The sequence below is a fragment of the Myiozetetes cayanensis genome, unplaced genomic scaffold, assembly GCF_022539395.1.
Source record: "Myiozetetes cayanensis isolate MyiCay16 unplaced genomic scaffold, myiCay2020 scf2-11, whole genome shotgun sequence".
Taxonomy (NCBI): Eukaryota; Metazoa; Chordata; class Aves; order Passeriformes; family Tyrannidae; genus Myiozetetes; species Myiozetetes cayanensis.
In genome coordinates, this window is record NW_026087411.1 from 30,662,633 (window position 1) to 30,683,245 (window position 20,613).

General features: G+C 48.5%; 1 protein-coding gene across 1 annotated transcript in view; it reads left to right on the forward strand.

Moving 5' to 3' along the window:
• The window catches only part of MDGA1 (MAM domain containing glycosylphosphatidylinositol anchor 1), a 148,505-nt gene extending 138,747 nt beyond the window's left edge, over window positions 1-9,758 (forward strand). Inside the window, exon 17 of the mRNA XM_050315589.1 lies at window positions 668-9,758. Coding sequence (XP_050171546.1) covers window positions 668-759 — 92 coding nt within the window. The 3' untranslated portion in view covers window positions 760-9,758. The remainder of the gene's footprint in view (window positions 1-667) is intronic.
• The last annotated feature ends 10,855 nt before the right edge of the window (window positions 9,759-20,613 follow it).

Genomic DNA, 20,613 nt, shown 5'->3' on the forward strand with positions numbered 1-20,613 from the left:
TAATGGAGACAACTCCACTCTCACTGAGGTGCACTGTAGGTTGAAGCCATAGCAAGGTGAGTAAGCAGTATGTAGGCATTTAGCCCTCGAGTGGGAATCACTGGTGTGCCTATTGCCTTAGTCCTGCCTGTGTCCTCAATAACATGCCTCAGATGGGCAGGAGGACAGATGTTCGGAGTAGGCAAACCAGAGCCAGGCAGGCACTGGTGAGCAAGTTTTCGTTATTTTTGAAACAAAAAAAATTGTTGAGTAAGAGTCACTTTCAGCAATTTTCTTAACTTCAAAGGTGAAGGGGGAAACAAAACATAAAAAAAGTGAGAACACCCTAAAAATGTCAAAATTTTATGTGCAGTTAAAGGTCTGTTTCAGCCTAGGATGGTCAAGCTGTAACCAAAACACAGGCAGAACCTTTTGTTTGACTCAAGCTGAAACTTCTGGGGGTGAAAGGAGGGTTGGATTGCAAAAGTATCTAAGATTCAACCTTTTCTCCAAAGTTAGAAAAGAAATAGTTTTAGGAAACCTTGAAAATGTCCAGGAAAGGCTAGAAATGTCTCCCAATAGATATGGGTGTTTTGGGGTGGGAGAAGACATGGATGTGTGATGACTTGCTGGATGAGGTCTATATCTGTCCCATCACTAATTCTCTTTCTCTCTTCTTGACTCGCAGCGGTTGCTCTTCCAGGAAGCGGTGTCCCAGCCCTGCACAGCCCTTGTGTTTGCGGCCCATTGACTTTCTTCCTTTACGTGCTGCTCAGATGATGGCAAGCGAGCGCTCCTGTCTTCGGACCAAGACATTCCTGCTCCTTTCCTGATCAGCCACCTCTGCTCCTTTTTCCTACCCTCCTCACTGGCACACCAAAGTGTCCATATGTTACCAAAGACTGACAGGCATGACCACGCAAAAGGATCTGGTTCAGAACTGGAGCACTCCTTGAGAAAGTCATAATGTCTAGAACGAAGTTTAAAAATAAAGACAAAACTTTTTTTAAAAGCACGTGCACGAGAGAGTGAGAGAGAGAGAGGAAGGAAGGAAAGAAACAGAAAGACACAGAAAAGAAGGAATGAAAGACAAAAAAATAGGAATGAAGAAATGTGAAGAGCAAATGAAGGAGGAAAAAAAACACCCCCATGTTTCCTTGGGAATGTCGGACAGGGCTTCCTCAGGGAAGTGGGAACTTGTTTTAAACAAACAAACAAAAATATATTAAAGCACAAATTTCTACCAGAACAGTTACCTTCTTTACTGCAGAGCCCACAGCTTAGTGGATGATATACTGCAGTACTCCCCTTGTCTCCTCATGCTTTCCCGCTGGCTGGGGCTGCCCCACTCCAGCTGCAGCTCCCTGCAGTAATGCCGGCCTCGACCGTGGGGCAGCAGCCACCCCAAGTGCCAGTGGCCAGAGCACCTTGCCTCACACCGCATGTGCTTCAGTGTCTCCATCCATCCACATCTTCCAGGCTCTCATGTATTTAATGGCCCCCAGTGTGGTTTGCTTTGGCCTTTCCCCACTTCTCTGTGCTTCTCACCCGCCAGCCTGAAGAAGATGGAGCAGGAAGGGACCAATGACATGGAGCACACTGAGTGGTGAAGTCCTGGCTGGATCCAGCTGCAGCACTGGCCTCTAAGAGCCTCTCTCTGTCTCTCAGCACTCTTGCTGGATAGGGAAACTATGAGAGCAGGCCTGAGCTGCAGACAGAAAGGTGTCTCTATGGGTCTGAGGGATGAGGTGTGATGGGATGGGACTGGAAGGGTGGAGCAGTTGTGCTTTGGCTTTCCCCTGTGCATATTGTGATGACGGCTGCCTCAGCCCTAAATCCAGGATTGCTTCTCTGCCTCTACTTCATTACCTATTTATTTTGGTTGTTATTCCATTGCTTAACTTCCTCCACCTCAAGCTTTCTGTATTATGGGAAAGATGAGGCATTTAAATGTTTGTCAGACAGACATCAGGTCTGTGCCCATGACCCAGCCCCTGGACTGGCAGTTCAGGCAGCTCCAACAGAGGCCTTTCTGCATGCATGGTGCATTAGCTTCAGCATGGGTGAAGGGGGGCAACAGCATTGCTGCTCAGGGCTGAATTTTGTCAGCACTTGTAGGCACACAGGCACTCACACAACTTCCACTGCCAAAGCTCTGGGCAGAGGAGCTGAAAGGTGAAACAGGCAGGAACGTGCCTCAAGAAGGATGAAAGATGGAGGCAGGAAGTTGGCCCAAAAGAGGGATTTGTGCTGAACTGTGGCCCTGTTTGCCACTGAGGAACAAGTGGATGGGAAATTCACCTTTTTCCTGCTGGCACCATGAAAGGGTAAAGCTGATGTTTCTCCCTGCTTGCAGACCTGTAGCGGGTCTGGCCTAACCTCCTCAGGGTGGAGGCATGTGCTACTCCAGATTGAACCCCCAGGAGAAGGGTCTGCCCTGCACTGGCCAGAAAGGAGCTGTGATAGCTTTGTTGCATCTGGAAGCAGCCCTGGACATGACTAATCTCCCTGCACAGGGCAGAGTTAGCCCCACAGGATTGTGAATTGTGGTTTACTAGTCCATGCTCTGGCAATCCATTTAAGTGGTACTCTTCCTCCTAAGGAACAACCCATCCAAAATCCCTATCTAAGGCACCAGAGATGTATGATAAGATAGCTCTCTCACTGAAGCCCTCAGTATCCATGGCTTCTTACCCATTTCTGATGAATATATCAGCTTCTCTGAGACAGTCGTGTTTGTCTGAAATCACTTGAATGTATTAGCTGCCTCCTACATTGCTCAGCTTCCAGCCACAGCTGGTGCCTCATTTCCTTCACTGATGGAGGGGAAAGCTCTTACCTAACTCCCAGGAGATACAGTTTGAAGTCTTGAAATCCATCACTCCCTAGATCCTGGAAAGGTATTCATCTGCACTAATGCACTAATGCTGCCCAGCCACCAGAGAGAGAAAGAATATCAGCTGTGAGGGGCAAGGGAACCTCCTTCACAGGAGGCTTTGCAGGACAGTGAGAGGGGATGATACAAGTCTCCCTTGCTAGTTTTGCTTTTCTCCATTTCCAAGAACTAGGACTGTGTCTTTTCTGTCTCCACTTCTCCCCTCAAAGCCCAGACCTCAGTCACAGTGCATATTTGACTGGCATACCCGAGACTGTTGCCCAGGGCCAGGAAGCGTCATGGATGCAGTGGGTGCTGACAGCGATTCTGCTTCTTGCTGTCTGTTGCCATTTTCATTGGCAGCCAGTGCCACTATCATCTTTTAGCTGAGTTCTTTCAGTCTCACACTCTTCCTTTCTTCCATGGTTGTTGGAGGTCAGAAGTCATCACCCCGTTCCTGATAACAGTCCACTTTTACTCCTAGGAGAGAGATGGTATGTTCCAGGGGCCCTTGGGAACTTCATGATGGCTCCTGGTCTGTCAGCAGCAAAATAGTTGTGTTGCATTGCTGGTTCCAGGAGGCTTCTGCTGGCCAGAAGGTGGAGACAGAAACATTTCCCCAGCAGTAAGAGATAGCCCAGGGCAACCATCTCACTTTCTAAGCTCTTTCTAAGGCAGAGACCCCTATGGCCTTGCTTCTACAGACTGCTTAGCCCAGGCTGCACAAGCACGTTTTGTTGATGTTAAGCGTTACCTGTGAGGTGTCAGCAAAGGGGTACCAGATTTTTAGAAAGGGACACCTGCAGGGAAGGTGTCCATGCCCTGCTGCCAGCTCCTGCGAGGAAGAATGTAAGTGCCTCACCAAGCAAACCCATGGCACAGGGGGCAAGAAGCCCATTGGTGGCTGTAGGTCCAGGGAAGAGCAAGAAGATTGCCCCAGCCAGAGGTGAAGCCTTTTGGTGTCAGGTGTGGACCCATCAGCCTCAGAAAAATCTCAGGGAGCCCCTTCCTGCTTAGACCTATGTTCCTTTATCTCTGGCTAGAAATCAGCTGGTGGTAAGTTTGGGGGAAAGTCATTAACTCAAGTGCCTCAGCTTGTCAGAAGTACCAAGGTGAAAAAGAAGGACTTCATTTCCTTGGCAGATGTGCTGAGAGACGGTAGCAGAGAAAAAAGGTACTTCAGCAACAAGGATGGGAAGCTGTGCAGTGATGGGGTGGAGGGGACGCTGTGTCCCTCCTCTTTGAGGACAGTGCTGTTTGTGTTTTACAACTCCATGCTTGAGGGGCAAATCTCCTTGGGGTGGTATTGCATCCCAGGTGAGATACAAAGCCATGTTCTTTACCCCTTCCAATTAAAGATCCCTTCACACTTTTCACAGTGTTCTGGCTAAATTACAGTCCTTAAAATTAATTACAGACTGTCTGCTTAAATATCTATTGCAGTCCTAATGTTATGTTTCTTTTGCTGATGTTTTATGTTGCTCTGTGCCTATTGAGTAGCTGCTTTATTCCACTGCAGAACTGACTGCATTTCAGCAATGGTGGATATTATTCGTGTATATAGCATGAAAGTCCCTGCAGAAGAAAAGTGCAATATAAATTTAAGAGACTGCTTTTATTTACAAAGAGACCTCTGCTCGGTAGTTGTAGAAATACATTAGGAAGAACGCTGTGTGGGTGTTAGCCGATATATACTCAATTTCTTTTTTTTTATTTTTTCAGGGTATAAAACAGAAAATATGTGCGTGTGCAGGCTCCTGGGTATAAGTTGTAGATATTAGAAGCAGTGAATGCTACTGTGTAGTTACAAGTGGGGCTTACAAAGAAACTTTCATCTGAAAACTCTTTTTGTAGATGTTCACTGTATTCTGAAAAATACACTTTTTTAATTATAATTTTCTACAGTTCAGTGCAAGTCCCAATAACAGGTCATCAACAGGACTTTAATCCATGACTTTTAACAATATGAACATCAATTCCTACTGCTTGCTCTGGAATGCAGCTCCTGGCTGATAATAGTAATAGACTATTTTTCTTCTACGTAGATCAGCCATTGGAAAGCAATGGAACTAATATGTTTCATTTGATCTGGAGTTAAGTAATTTTGAACGCCTGAGTGCAACTCCTCCCAGCTGTACGGGAGCGAAAAAACCGTTTCATCTATATGAAAAACTTTGCATAGTGCACAAATGGCTTGGGAACTCCTGAAGTGTTGTGGTTGTCATGCATGCAGAGCTGCTCCAGCAGAGCTGCACAGCTTGCTGCCTGAAAAGCAGCTGTAGCAACAGCGATACGGAGCCCTTCTTCTGGGAACTAGTTTCCTTCTGGTGAGAAATGCAGTGGCAACTGGGGAAAAAGTAGGGCAGGCTTCAGATGTTTAGGCTGGTAAATTTCTTGCAAAAATAATTTAGAGATGTATAAATGAGCATAGTGAACATGATACAAATTGTATTTGGTTCCCTGTTGCTATTCAAAATACGGAAATTTCATTTCTTTCTATACAAAATCCTGTGGGTGCACTACTCCAGAATGACAAAAAAATGCTTTGCTACCAAAGGGAGAGCAGGATTCTTCATCCTCAGCCCTTCCCTATCATTCTGTGCCAAGAAACGCACTCTGCTTTTGGGTTGGTGTCCTGTGCTTCTCAGCCTGGGAGTGACAGTCACTGGGATCAGGAAGTGGTGCTGATGGCAGAAGCATCCCTCCATCGCTGCCCTGGCCTTGTCTCCAAGCCTGAGGCAGGGAGTTTTACTCCTGCCTGTCCAGCCTGAGGCAGGAAATTGCCAGGGGGTCCTTCATGCTGCCCTAAGGGACCTCACCTGCCCCAGACAGGGACAGACAAAAGAACCAGGGCATTTTCTCTGCTAGATGGAGTAAATGGTGTCACCTCACCCCACTCAAAGAGACAAACTTTTTCCTTGAAGCAGAGAGCTCAGGGAGTTGCTGATTCGGGGTGTTGCTGTTTTAGTCCCCTTCTTCTGTCAGCACCATTCAGATATCCATCTTTCTCCAGAAATGCTGCAGCACCCTTTGCCTCCTGCCTTTGGGTGACCTAGCAACAGCATGGAGGGACATAGAATCATAGAATCATAGAACTAACTGGGTTGGAACAGACCTCTGAGATCATCAAGTCCAACCCTTGATCCAACCCCACTGTGATTAAGCCCATATCACCATGGGCTCTGGGCTTCAAGATGGGTGCACACAGCCCCAAGAAATGCCCAGGTCTTGCACCCAGGGAGAAGGACCTAGCTTTTTTGTGACGGTAAGAAGTGGCATTGTATCTCCTATGCAAAGGAGAGGCCTTCTTGCACTCCTGGCTTTGGCAGAGACCAGTTTTGGTTACCTAAACTGACCTGACATCTGGTCTTTTCTAGGCTGCCCTCCGTGCATGTGCACCCCTGTTTGTAGAGGCAAGAGTGCAGCAGCAGGACCCTGTGCAGGCTGTTGCCAGCATTTGTGTTTGCTTTGGCCCCACTGGTAACAGCTTGTCCTCCTCAGCCTGGGAAGGCATTTAATGGAGACAAAAAGCTTTTGCAGAAGAACAAGTGCTGAAGAGTTCTGGAAATTGCATTTTAACAGGATCCCATTTACACTCCATGGTAATAACTGGCAGCTGTTGGTTTCCAGCAGTGAGCTGAATAGCCTAAACTCACTTGGTATCCCAACTGATAGCTGTCATATATATGTGGTTTTCAGTACTCCCATTTGTGAGTAAGACATGTCAGTTTGGCTGACCATCTGCCTCCACCTAGCCTACCACAGGGGATTCTGGGGTCTTCTGATGGCTACTTCCAGTCTGGTATGGTCACATCAAACCAGAGACAACCACTTGTACCCTGGAGGCTTTAAATGTCCCAAGGAGCACTGCAGGACAGACGAGGGCCACCTTCACCCAACCTGCCTTTCTAGAGAGGGAGGGGATGCAGCTTGCAGAGAGTCGTAGTCTCCAGGACACCTCTTGCCCATGGAAGAGCAATGCCATCCCACTCCATTTTGTCTGACCTGTACTATTAAAATGCTCCAGTCTGCCTCCAGAGCCTCAGCGCATCTGTGCATGAGGAAGCCGAGCAATCCACTGTCCTTGCACTGGTGACCCCTTGGGAAAGCTGGAAAGGGAGGTAGGGCTAAGGTCCCAGGACACAGGCACTTCATTTCTCTCTGCTGCCTTTCATCGTGAGGGTTTTCCAGCATGGGGCAGAGAATAAGGGAAAGGGAGAAGGAGAAATGCTGTCTTTACTCACATCTGTTGCGAAGGTAGAGCTGGGGGATTAGAGGGTTTTGTGGAGAGCTTTGCAGGTCTATGGCAAATCCATGTTTTTCTTGGATTTGATATGGCTTATAAGATCATTTGTTCCTGTGGAATGAGGCAAAATTTTGTGCTTCCATTAATTGTTGTTCTAAAGGGAAATTTGTCTATGAATGTTTGACTTAGAGTAGGGTTTTTTACCCCCAGGATGGCCTAAAGTTGGTATAAGACAGGGCCAGCTGGACAGCCCTCACAGTGTGGCAGTGTCCCCAGGCAGTGCCAGTGCCCAAAGCTCATAGCGATGGAGGTGCTGTAATGGCTGGGTCCTTGCCTAAACACTGAGCCAAGTGAAGGGTACTCATCTGTTCTACCACCCATGTGCATCTGTCCTGTCTGCCAGCCAAGTCTGTAGGAAGACAAAAGCCCCACTGCTGCTGCCAGCCAACAGAGGCCCACTTTGGCTGAGGAAGCTGCCATTTAGGCAGCAAAGTGGCTGTTAGTTGTGGAAAACCCAGCTGTTACAATGCATACTCCTAGATGTTCAAAACTTGCATAACTACAGTATGCCTAAGATCATCAGCAAAGGCAGGCCCTGCGTAGGAGCTGGAACATGCCAGATGTTAGCAGTCCTGCTCAGTCACTTTGAGTGAGCTGTGACTCCTTTGCTGTCAGTGTTACAGCTGCTCAGTGATGAGCCCAAACTACCTAAGAGCAACTGCAGCCCCACTTTCCCATCTGCATCGCAGCCTCTGTGGGCAGGCACCAACTGGTTTCCTTTTAGTGACTCTGATATATAACGTGGTGCTGGGATGAAGCTGTCTCCACATGTTGGTCCAGCACTGGTAAGATGTTTATCTTAGCAGCTTGTAGAGGGATCAAAGCTAAAAACTGAGGTGTGGATCTGTTGCAGCTGCCAGCAATGCAGCAGAGAGAAGACAGGACTTGAAAACCCTTTTTGGAGGTGGCAGCACCTCCATCGAGTCCCCATCTTTCTCTACTCCAAAAGTCCATGCTCCAACTCTGAGCACCTTTGAAGATGGAACATTTGGTATATCTTATCTCAATGGGCCTTGTTGTCGAGAACTAGCTGTGGGTATCAGCATAGAGAGGAACAGCCAAGAGAGGCTGTAGCAGCATGGTCAGCTCAGACAGCACTTCAACTGTAGTGAGCGAGAATATCGATTTCATTCTGTCTTTGAAATGCTAACAACCACAGGTGGGGGCAGTATTTAGGTCTTTTGTACAGGTGGCAGCATGTACCACACAGAGATTGAGCAAGAGACTTGTGAGCTCTAGACATTTCCCTGGGAAAATTAAGATGCTGATGAGGGAAGGTATTTCCAGACCTGGAGCAAAGAAACTTTCCTGTGCATTTATTTGGTTGTTTCCTGGAGACCCTGCTATGTAGCATCTTGGGACAAGATGACTCTATCAAGAGTTTGCTGGAGGTGACTTTTTCCTCTCGTCAAACTTTGATGTTTGTCCTTCTCTGCTGCCCATCCCCAGCTTCTCAGTGCATTTATGTAACTGTTAGTGTTTAAGTGGCTTAGTGTCAGTGCTTTCAAATAGATGAGTCTGGCCTGTTCTCCCAGTTTTTGGGATCTTCTAGATGTACCATCTCATCCCAGGGGGCTCTACACCAGTCATTCATCTCAAGACACTCCAAAAGCTGTGGATGCTACAGATATGTGGCTCTTCTCTGTGATTTTGGTCACAGCCCCTGCCTGACAGCATGAGTAAAATCTCTAATCTCCACACGGAATGGAAAATTTGGTGCCAGCATGGTTTTGCTTGGGTCTTTTTTCCCAACCAGAACCATTCTGTCTGTATTGCAATATACATAGCAGAGGAGAGGGACCATCATCCAAGATACAACTGTCTCATGAGGACACAACTCTGGCACCTCCTGCCTTTGGCCAGAAGTGAGCATCAGACAGTGATTTCCACACTCCTCCTCACTCCATCCCCCTGCTCCATACTTATCCTCACCAACTGTTTCATTTCCAGCCTAGAGAGACAGCAGCAGACTTCATCCCTGGATCCCATAGAAGGGGATCACACCAAATCCCGTCCTCAACTTCTGAGGTGTAGGGAGAACCAGCTCAGGCCCAATAGTGAGCCACTTCAGTGGGATCCAGTTCCAATGGGACTACGTCACCCTGACACTTCCAGGTCACTAAGGCCAGTAGAGAGTATATATTGACCTGACAGAAGTGTTTAGAAACACACTCCCCAAAAGAAGCAACATAAAAGGTCTGTTTTGGGGGGATACAATGGAGGATGGGGAGAGGTCCTCTGGTGTCTCTTGGTTTTTTTACCATCAATATACTAGGTGGAGATCTTGGGACAGAGCCTCATTCTCCACCGACCTCCCTCATCACCACCACGTCTTGTGCCATCCCCGCTCCGCATCTCATAGAATGCCATCACCACCACTGAGTGGAGCTGGGACCCTCTCACCACCACGATACTGAGCTGTCCACAACGTTAAAAGCACAAAACACAAAGGGACTGAACTGAACCTTTTAAACAGGGTGAGATGTTTTATAAGCATTGCCTCATCCATCCCCCTGCCCACAACCCCAATGCACCCACTGTGTAACCTATAGACTCTCAACGTGGATTATTTCATTCAAATAAAGCTGCAGTACTCGAGCGGGTGAGCCTGCGTGTCCCTCTGTGTGGGGGTGGGATGACAAGGTGCAGCCTGCAGTTGGTGCTCACGGTGGCTGGGGCAGGGAATAGCTCGCATTACTACCTAACACTGAGGCGTGTTTGACCCTGAGGCTTCCCAAAACATCTGGTTAAGTCCCTGGGGAAGACTTCTCATTTTTGCTCAAAGCCCATGACAGAGGCCGGGCACAGGACATGGCACAGGCAGGTTTGGGGCAGATAGTGCTGGGGATCCTTTTGAAGGGAGCACAGGGTGGGTGGCGCAAAGCTCTCCCCTGATGTTCCCTAACCCAGCATTCCTTTGGCCTCTCCCAAACCTCCCCTTCCCACACCAGGCCTGCAGCTATTTAGGCTGCTGGCTCCTGATGACACTAAGCAAAGCTGGTTCTCTCTTGTCCTTTGGTCTTGACTTTCCCTACAAAATGAGGAGCCAAGGCAGCAGCTCCAAAACTAGCAGGTGTGAAATAAGCCAACAACCATGGGCTGTCAGTGTGGTGCCAGGTCCCCTTGTCCTCGTACTCCCCTCCACCTTAGGGTGTCCAGCAATGGGTCCAACTACTCCACTCCAACTACTCCATTGACCCATCAGGGAATGGGCAATGCCAGACATGACCTGCATGAAGCCTCAGATGTTTTTGGGTGAAGGTGTCTTCTCTGTGCCATGAGATCTGCAGGGCTACTCACCTAGGCCCTAAGTTAACATTGCCTCATCCCAGCACTTAAGAGCAGCGCTTCAGAGAACTTGATGTGAAAGCCAGACGTAGTTTTGTTTTACATGTCACAATCTGCAGCTGTTGGCTGAAGCTCAACAGATGCTAAAACATTAAAACAGAACCCGGGTGCCTACCCTGACTGTGGGCCAGTGGATCACTTAAGCTACAGCCATGCACTCCAGCTGGTGTTAATGATGATGAAACAGTGGCATCTTGAACTGCCTGGAGAACGTCTGGGGTAGGGCTCAGAGCAATGCAAAAGAGCCTTCCAAACCAACCCAGAATTTCTACATCTTATGCTTCCCTCGCAACAAGAGTTGTGAAATCCAATGGCGAAGAGGATGGCCAGCTCTATGATTCAATGAAAGGAATCATGCCTAGTAAATGCTTCCTTTATTCTCTCCTGTAATAAAAAATAACTGCTCCAGATGGGAGTCTGAAGGGATACTGGAATTACTCTGGAGATTCAGGTCTTAAAGTACTGCAAAGTACTAATGAACAAATACATGTGTGTATATATATATGTAATATACATACATATATTATATATATGTATATATATGCATGCACATAGCATTCATCTCTGTCTCTGCTGCCCGAGTTCAGCTCACCTCTGTCATGCACATGCTGAGATACAGAGTCCCACTCTGTACTGACTTCTCAGGGTCCCTCTTATTTAGCACACAGGTCATAACAGCTCTCAGGCTGAGCAGGAATTGTGCAGGAAAGAGGGCTCTGTTTTGCAGGAATGTGGCTTTATTTCTTGCACAGTCTGGGAGGGAAATGAGGTAGAGGGGGTAGCCAAAGAGGGAAAATGTAAGGTTGTTTAGTATCACCCAGAGAGCTTGAGTCTGCTCTTTATATTTTTTTCATTAATTGTTAATTCTTACTTTTCTAGATATTCCCACACTGCATCTGCTTTGCAGAAACACTCAAAGCTTTTCAGTGTGTCATCTACAAAATGATATCTACTAGGGCTGTGGCTCTCTCAAGCAGGGCACCACCAGTGGGGATTACCTCTGATAACCCAGAATTTACTCTAGTCTTTGTCTATGCCTGACACCCCATCTGCAGTCATTCTCACAACTTACACACTAATATATTCCTGAACTTTATGTTGCAATTCTTCCCTGAGGGAGAAGGGGATGTGCTGTCAGATTAGAAACTAGACTGGGGTTCAGGCTGTTCCTGCAAGGTGCTCTGTACTATTGATTCTACAGCTGCTACAGCTCAGCCCCTCCTGCATGCACTGCAGACAGCAATATCACCTCCAAAGGTAGAAGCACTGCTAATATTGTTACAGCCTGATCACCAGGAATGCCCACCAAAAGGGCCACAGGGGAGCAAGCCATTTTTGTCTTTGGCTCAGTGATTTGATGTTGTGCAATAAATAAAGCCTGGAGCCAGACAGTGAGTGATGAAGATCGAAAGGAGTATTGACTGTATGCTCAAGTGAGTACAGTCCTTCACGTGAAACCTGCAGAAACACAAGTAGTATGGTCATTAAGAAGAGGACTGTAATGCAGACACACCAGGATGCTTCACTGCACATCTGTGGGCTCCAGGGTGGCTGAGTGTGGAACACTGGCTTTGCACCATCACATGTGACTTGTTAGCAGGCTCATGATCCCATGCAGGGCTGCCCTGCTGCTTGGCAGAGGCTATTTCCCACTGTTGCAACACATGAACCCAACTCCCATAGAGTCTCTCCTCCACCCCAGGCAGGCAGCAGAGGAGAGATGCTGCTTCTCCCAGATGGGGACCCAGCAGCATCTTGTAGGAAGGAGTGAGAAGCACAGCGGGTATAGAGGTTGCTGAGAAGTTGCTCCTGACACTAGGGAGGGTGGAAAGCCTGAGAGCACCAAGGTGGCATGGCAGGGATGAGGTTTGGGTTAACAGCTCTGTTTGGCAAGGCAAGGGATGGGAACCACTTATTTTCTCTGCCAAGTATCTCGGGTCGGTTATGGGTGTTAGGGGTGGAGGGAGAAGATGCAGCTCTGATTTGTGCAAGGTTGTGCCTCAGTGAAGGCCAGTGCAGGGTGCCAGCAAGGTGTTTGATGTGTGACAGCAGGGCAGGTAACGTTGTGTGCAGGTAGGTGCACTGGATGTGCTACACGCATGCATGGGGATTGAGCATGCATGTAAGGACTCTGTGAGTGGCAGATTATTTCAGCATATCCTTTGGATCCCCTTTCCCCTATTCCTCATTCCCTTCAAGCTCCCAAGCAGACCTGTCTGGCCACGGGTCTGTGGCATTTTCCCAGAATGGAAGAGAATACTAATTGTGAGCCAAAACCACAGAAAACGCAACAATCTGGATTTTAAATATTCTGACCCTGTTATTTTAACAAAACCAGAGAAAAAAATAAATGGTGCTGACTAAAGGGGAAGATTTATTGCTTGTACGACAAGGCCAAGATTTATAAGCAGAACGAAGTGACCTAAAAAGCAGAGAAGATTTAGAGATACAGACTGCAGTTACAGCCTACCACAGCAGCATCCTGCCAGCCCATGTGAGCCCCAGAGCAGAACTGGGTCCTGAGTCTGGCTGGGAAACCCTTGTCCCATCATCTCAGTGAGCAGGGGAAGGGGAAGACATGTTTAGATTAGGGATTAGATTATGCTTGGGTATCTGGCGATGGAGGGGGCACCTCTCTCCAGATATCTTTCTCCATGTTGTGATGCTCTTCCTTTGTGTGGTCCCCTATACATGCCACACCTTCATCCCCATGAGGGGTCTGACTGAATTTGACTCCCTCCTCCAGCCCTTTTCTGTCAGTCATATCTCTCTGCTGCTGCCAGCCACAGATCTGCCCCTGGATTTTTTTTCCCATTTGGATCTCTGATCCCTGTGAAACCACCCTCCCACCAGGGCCTACCAGCAGCAGTGTCCCACCTTGCATGGAGTTAGCCACCTTGACTCCCTTTAGCCTCTCATGGCTGCATCTTGATCCCCTTTGCTGACCTGAGGATTCTTGTTGGAAGGAGGCAGATGGAGCGGTCTGGTCCCCTGGGCTCACTTCCCTGTCACCTGCTGCACCAAGGACTCTGCGTGCTGTAGCCCTTCCTCTAGCTCCACTCATTTAACATAAGGCAAAATCACTGCCTGCTCTCACATCTCAAGTTTGGCACTGAGCCCATACTCCTCCCTGCCATGGAGAGGGAACAAGGATTAATTAACTAATTTCACATCGCCTTGAGTAGGGACAGGCTAGCCCAGATACCTTGTGGCTGGTGGGTGTGATGGAAAGATGTCAGGGCAGGCTGAAGGTTTTGGCAGCTGGAACCCAGAGCTGACCCATCCATCCCTTTCCACATCCCACGTGAGCCCCTGGGCACAAGGGAAATAGATACACCAGAGATTGCTCCATGCAAAAGCCGGACTGACATGTCTCTGAAAGCTTTTCTTGAGAGTGGACAAGGCAGGAGGGCTAGGGCTGCTCCTGCAGGGTGCAGGGCTGCAAGTCAAGCCTGCCAGGAGACCACTAAGCAGATCACCTACTGCCTGCACAAGCATTAGAAAATTCTCTGCACTGTTGAGGAGAAAGGGATCTCATCACATGCATGAAGACTGAGCTACAGCCCTTGGCCAGGCTCCTGCCCTGTTTCAGCCTGTGTGTCACCTCACCTGTTCAAAACTGACCAGTGTCAGTTTTTATGTTCTCATGGGTTGCCCTGGCTGACCTCAACTTTGTCTGCCTCTGAGGCAGACACTGAGGTGTCCTTTATTCAATAGGTTGACACTAACAAGACTCAGCCTCTTCTAACCCAGTGTCCTGAATGGGCTTTGCAGCAAGCCTGAGCCCTGCTCTCAGTACTTGAGTTATGCTTAAAGCTCACTATATGTCTCCCCTGCACCTCCAGCTGTGCCTGATGCTCCAAGCAAGAGCCAAAACCAAAGTCAGAGCCAAGCCAGAACCAGGCAGTTGCCTTTAGCCCAACAGCAAAGTACAGTCGCTGGGGACACTGGCTGCACAGCTCTGAGTGACTGTTTGCCTCTCCTTGGCCCAGATACTTCAGAGATACCTCAGTATCTAACTAGAAAGATCTGAAGGCCCCTAAGGAGATGTGAGAGGCTTGGACAGCTGCAAGTGGGCAAAGATCTGCCTGCTGTACCCTCCAGATAGTCAGGCATCACAACTACAGCATAGCACAGAGATACCAGAGCTGACCACAGACTGCAGGGCTCAAGTGCTGGCGCAGGCTGGGAAACAGAGAAGCCATCAGTGCTGCACCGTCTGCCCAAGGGGAGGGGCTGCTGCTCATCTATCTTTGCACAGCCTCACTCCTAGCTACCTCAAACAGCTTCACCTTTCACTGAAGGCAGAGCTATGGATTGACCTCCCCTGCTCACCAAAAACCACTTTCAGCTTTTGACAGTGAAAACATTGCAATCCCAAATCCTTGCCGTTCCCTGCCCCATACATGGGATGCTTCTGGTATTTAACTGCCTCACTCCAGCCCTGTCCTTGCCCCTGGCTCTTGCACTGTACCCCTTGGCAATACTGTTTCACCTCTATTCCCTGTGCCTTGCTCTTGATCAGGAGCAACAAGGAATTCATGCCTGGGTCTTCAGGAAATCAGGGAGCTTGAAATTTGGTCCCCTTCTTCTGAGAAAACTGACAGCACTGCCATAAAAAAGAAAAATTCTTAAAATAACACAATGTGAAGAAGCCGTGTGTCTTTGATGCCCACCCTCTCCCTCCCGGCATTCCTGGTTGCACGCACCCTCCTCATCAGTCTTCCCCATGACTGTCTCCATGATTTATGGTCTTAATAACTGAGCCTGAATCCTGCTGCCCTCCCTGCCCGGGCTCATAACCAGCTGCCATTCAAACTCATTGCATGGAGTATTCTGGTGCAGTCCAGAGCATCTTTTCAGAACAATCCCACCCATTTTTCCTCTCCCCAGAATAGGACACCTTTCCTGTAGGAGATGCCTGGGCAGTTTTTCCCCTTCCCTTTTCATAGGACATTTCTGTTACCTTTTGATGTAAGCCACTATCAGCCTCCTGCAGCAGGAGGGAAAAGGAGTGCTTCTCCATGTGGATGTACATGTTCCTCCTCTGCAGCACACTGGCAAAACACCACATGGAGAGGCATAAAAGCCTCTCTGTGCATGTTTCCACGGAGAAGAAGGTACAGAAGAATTCAGTTCATCCCTTACAGGTGGTTGAAGGAGTGTCAACCCAAAGACTTGGCACAGAGAAGGACACAAGAGCAGGGAGTCTCATACAGGGTCTGAAATCTGGGAATGGGGAGGCCCCATGCTGGGTGCCATTGAAGGCACCACCCTGCCATGAGAAGGCCTCTTCCGAGCCACAGAGCACCTCACTGAAACATAGAATCATTTAGGCTGGAAAATACCTTTAAAATAATTGATTCCAACTATTAACCCAACACTGCCAAGTCTACCACTAAATCATGTCACTCAGTGCCACATCTACATGTCTTTTAAACATCTCCAGGAATGGTGACTCTACCACTTCTCTTGGCAGCCTGTTCCAATGCTTGACCACCCACCTGGTAAAAAATTTTTTCCTTTTATCCAATCTAAACCTCCACTGACAGCAGTCAAAATCTTTTCCTTTTATCCTGCCACTTGCAATTTGGGAGAAGAGGCCAACCCCACCTCATTATAACCTCCTTTCAGGTAGTTGTAGAGACTGATAAGGTCCCCTCAAGACTCCTTTTCTCCATGCTAAACAACCTCAACTCCCTCAGCTGCTTCTCATAAGACTAGTACTCCAGACCTTTCACCAGCTCTGTTGTCCTTCTGTGGACGTGCCTTGATGTTCTTGTAGTGAGAGGCTCAAAACTGAACACAGTAATTGAGGTGTGGCCTGACCAGTGCTGAGTATAGGGAGATGATCACTGTCCTAGTCCTGCTGGGCACACTATTTCTGATACAAGCCAGGATGTCATTGGCCTTCTTGACCACCTGGGCACACTGCTGGCTCATGTTCAGAGAGCTGTTGACCAGCCCACCAGGTCCTTTTCCTCTGGGCAGCTTTCCAGACATTCTTCACCCAGCCTGTAGCACTGAAAAGGGTTGTTTTGCCCCAAGGGCAGGACCCAGCACTTTTTCTTATTGAACTTCATACAGTTGGCCTTGACCCATCTTTCCAAGCTGTTCAGATGTCTCTGCAGGACTTTCCTACCCTCCAACAGATTGACACTCCCACCCAACTTGATGTCACCTGTGAACTGACTGAGAATGCCCTTGACCCCCTCATCCTGGTCATTGATAAAGGTATTAAACAGGACTGGCCCCATCAGTGAGCCCTGGGGAACACTACTTGTGACTCGACACCAGTTGGATGTAACTAACTCCATCCACCACCACTATTTGGACCTGGCCATCCAGCCAGTTTTTTACCCAATGAAGAGTGCATCCATTCATTGAGCAGCCAATTTCTCCTGGAGAATGTTGTGGGAAATGGTGTCCAAGGCTTTACAAAAGCCAATGTAGGTACATCCACAGCCTTTTCCTCATCCACCAAGCTGGTCATCTTGTCAGAGAAGGAGATCAGGTCTGTCAAGCAGAACCTGACTTTCATAAACCTGTGCTGGCTGATTCCTTTGTTGTCCCGTACATGCTGTGAGATGGCATTCAAGATGACCTGCTCCAAGACCTTCCTTGGCACAGATCAAGATGACAGGCCTCTATTTTCCCAGGTTGCCCTTCTGACCCATCTTCTAGGTGCACGTCACATTTACCAACCTCCAGTCATCTGGGACCTCCCCAGTTTGCCAGGACTGCTGGTAAATGACTGAAAGTGGCTTCCTGACTTCAGGGTCATGTCTCCCAGTTCTCTTCTCCTATTATTCCTTGGGCCCTGGGGCACTGGTAAAGCCCTGCTGATTGCCTGTCTGTCAAACTAAGCACCTGCTCTCCTGCTTGCACTCCAAAGCACATTGTTGAGAGGCAGCTAAAAGGAGGTGAAATACCCCAATTAATCTCCAAAGAGTCTGCTTGCAGTTTTGAGAGCTGCTCCAAGGTCCCTAGCTCCTTGGAGGTAAGGCCAACCTCTTATACTAATTGACAAGGGAGAGGCACCAGACAGTTCCCCCATCTCTAATCCAGGCTGCCCTCCCACCTGCCCCTGCAAAACCACACTTAAGCTGTGCAACAGCAGCTCAGCAGCTGGTGCCCCTTCTGCCCTCCATTCTGCAGATTAATGGCTGTCTAATTGTTCTTTATCTCACCCTGACAAAGGTGGGGGTCCTTCACTCCTCACAGGGGAGAGAGAGCAGAGGAAAAGCACCGGGGCACCCCAGAGAAGCAGGAGCTAATGAGCCATCTGACTACAAGCATTTGCTTTGCTTGTAATACCTGGTAATAAGTATTGCCTTGGAGGCTGGCTCAGGAGAATGAGGCATGAAGAGGGGTCGAGGATATGATCAGCTTCTGATTTTGAGCAAGTGCTATTTTTACAAAAGCCAGGTCACCACCCAGATGAGCATGAGTGCTTTGCTGAGCAACAGAAGCAAAAAAAAAAACAGCACGGGGCGGGTGATGGGTCCAGCCCAAAATCAACCCCTGAGGTAAGAGATGGGTGCGTGTCAGTCTGTGGTGCACACCGTGAGGTCCCATGAAAGAGGAGAACATGTTGGGGGGCAGCCTGGCTGTTGTCTGTGAAGAAAGCAGCAGGTACAAAGGGGGAAAAAAATATCTCCCTAGTGCTGGCCATGGGGGTTAAAGCAGCAGCACTGCCCCTACAAATGGATGCTTTGTATTCCCGAAACACCGAGTTATGCTGGGGTTCATCCTTACTGCCCCCTGCTCAGGCGAATGGGTTCTCCCCGAGACCATCCCACAAACCACTCCCCCAGGGATGTCCTGAGTCCTGAGCCCCCCATGGGAGAGAGCCTGATTGCTGTGCAGGAGGCAGGCAGCCAGCTTGAAACAGTTAACAGCTCTCCTCAGCCGCCACATCATGATGGATGAGCCCTGCCCCATGAAAATGTCACTGTCTGAACACAGCGTGAGCTCATTCCCTTCCGCCTCCCGTCTCAGCCTGGAACCAGCCGGGACAAACAGCTCCCCTATCCTTGGTGAGAGGCAGTCTGTCCTGGCTTCCCACTTTCAGGCAACAAGGTTCAGGCACTAGAGGCAAAAGGAGCCATGAGTTTTCTGGGTGTTCCCCCACTCACCCTAAGGCCTGCTAATTAACACAAGAGGGGCTACCCTTCTCTCCCAAGGAGAGAAGAAGATGTAAAGGGGTGAGGAATGGTCTGGTCAAACATTGAACCTTTTTATCTAATTTGAAAAATGGGCAAATGAGGTAATTATGGTGAGATATCGATTCATAGCAACATGCTCCATAAATGTCATAGCAATAACTCTCAGTGCTGCCACACAACTCCCCCAGCCCCTCCTCAACTGCAGAAGGCAAGCTCAGACTTTTAGCTTTAGCCTGTACATGTTTGAGAGATGGGGCCAGACAGCACAGGCAGAGATCCCCCAGGATGGGCCTGTCTGCTGGCCCCCACTGGAAAAACTTCTTCAGGAGCTTGGCTATGATGGTCTGAGTTTCTCCTGTCTGTTTTCAGTCAGGTCCAGTGAAGGCAGTCAGTGAGGAAAGAGGGAGCCATGTTGGTGTAAAGGGTCAGGAGGCAAGGCAAAGGTTACACTAACATTGCCTTTGGGTAGTATTACTACTACGCTTTGGTAATGTTTTGGTAGTGGCCAACCCACTTAACTTTATCCTGTCCAATTAGGGCCTGAGCCTTTTACCACTGCTACATGAATATTTTAAACTTCTGCTCCATGTCTGGAGACAATCTTCTCCAGAACTGTGGACAGCCCTTTGGTAAGTTGCCCATTACACTGGTAGTGCTCAGGTAAGTTCCTAATAGGCTTCTTAAAGGTGTATATAGAGGTAAGTTCCCCTGTCTAATTTCCATTTAGATCTGTATACTTTTTGTGTATTGCACACAGTAGAGCATATAGTCCACACTGTGACCCATAGCTGTGTGGACTTGTGCCATAACCCCTAATCTTTGGTCTGCTAGCATAAGAGCCCACCTGAACATTGGTTTTAGCCACAGGGAGGTAGCAGACCCCAAATATTTTACACACACTCGCGTCAGACCAACCAACCTTTTGTGGGTGGCCCACTGGGAGTGGGTGAGAAACCAGCCTGTGTGCCCAGGAGTGAGGGGAGAGACTGGGGTTCACCCATGTAAATTTGTTTCTCAAAGCAGGTCTGCAGCTCGAGCACCTCCAAATGGTGCTGGGATCCAGGCCACAGGGGCCTGGCACAAGACTGAGCCTGCTTGGGTCTGCCCTCAAGGTGCTTGAGTGTCTCTCTTCTCCACACTGCAGTCACACCAGGAAGGTTCAACAGGTACCCCCTTCGCATGCCCCTTGGGATGCCAGAGGCTTTTTCCGGCAACTGCTTCAACTTTTTCCTTCCCAACCACTGGCTTGGGAACTTGATGCTGTCAGGGAAGAGTCACAGCTCTATTCACAGCTCAGCCACTTACCCTCCCTTTCACCACCTGTAAAGTGGGTGATCGTTATAATGCCCGCCCTCCCTGAGGACACAAAGAGTCAATGAATAAGTCACAAAAAGGAGTGCTTTGAGATCCTTAGGTAGAAAATATTCCAGAGCTGTTATTGTTATTGGTAATGGCACATACTTATTCCACTTACTGGTACTTCAAGCTACATTAAAGTCATTCCCTAGATGCAGGAGACTTCACACAAAATATATGACCTTCTGTTCCACAAGCACAGGCATCTGCCAGTTGTACTGAAGCAAATATTACCTTCACAAGCCCAAATATTACCTTGTGTGCCCATCTTTTAGCAACAATTGGGTTTCATCCTGCCCCTCCAAAATGTCCTAGCCACATTTCCATGACCAAATCTGAAAGTCTTTACCCTTTCCCCATCCTCCCAGTTTTCTCCACTGTATCCAATCTCCATAACAGTCTCTTTTTGAAGTGTACCCTCACTCTTTGCACTAGGCATGTATCTCCTGCCTCCTCTGCTTGCTTCCTCAGTAGCTCCTTTAACATATATTCTTATACTCTACCCCCTGACCCCTGTTCTTCTGCAGAGAATGTGGAAATTTCTGAGCTATTTAATGACTCAGTGTCCGCCCTCCCTTTGT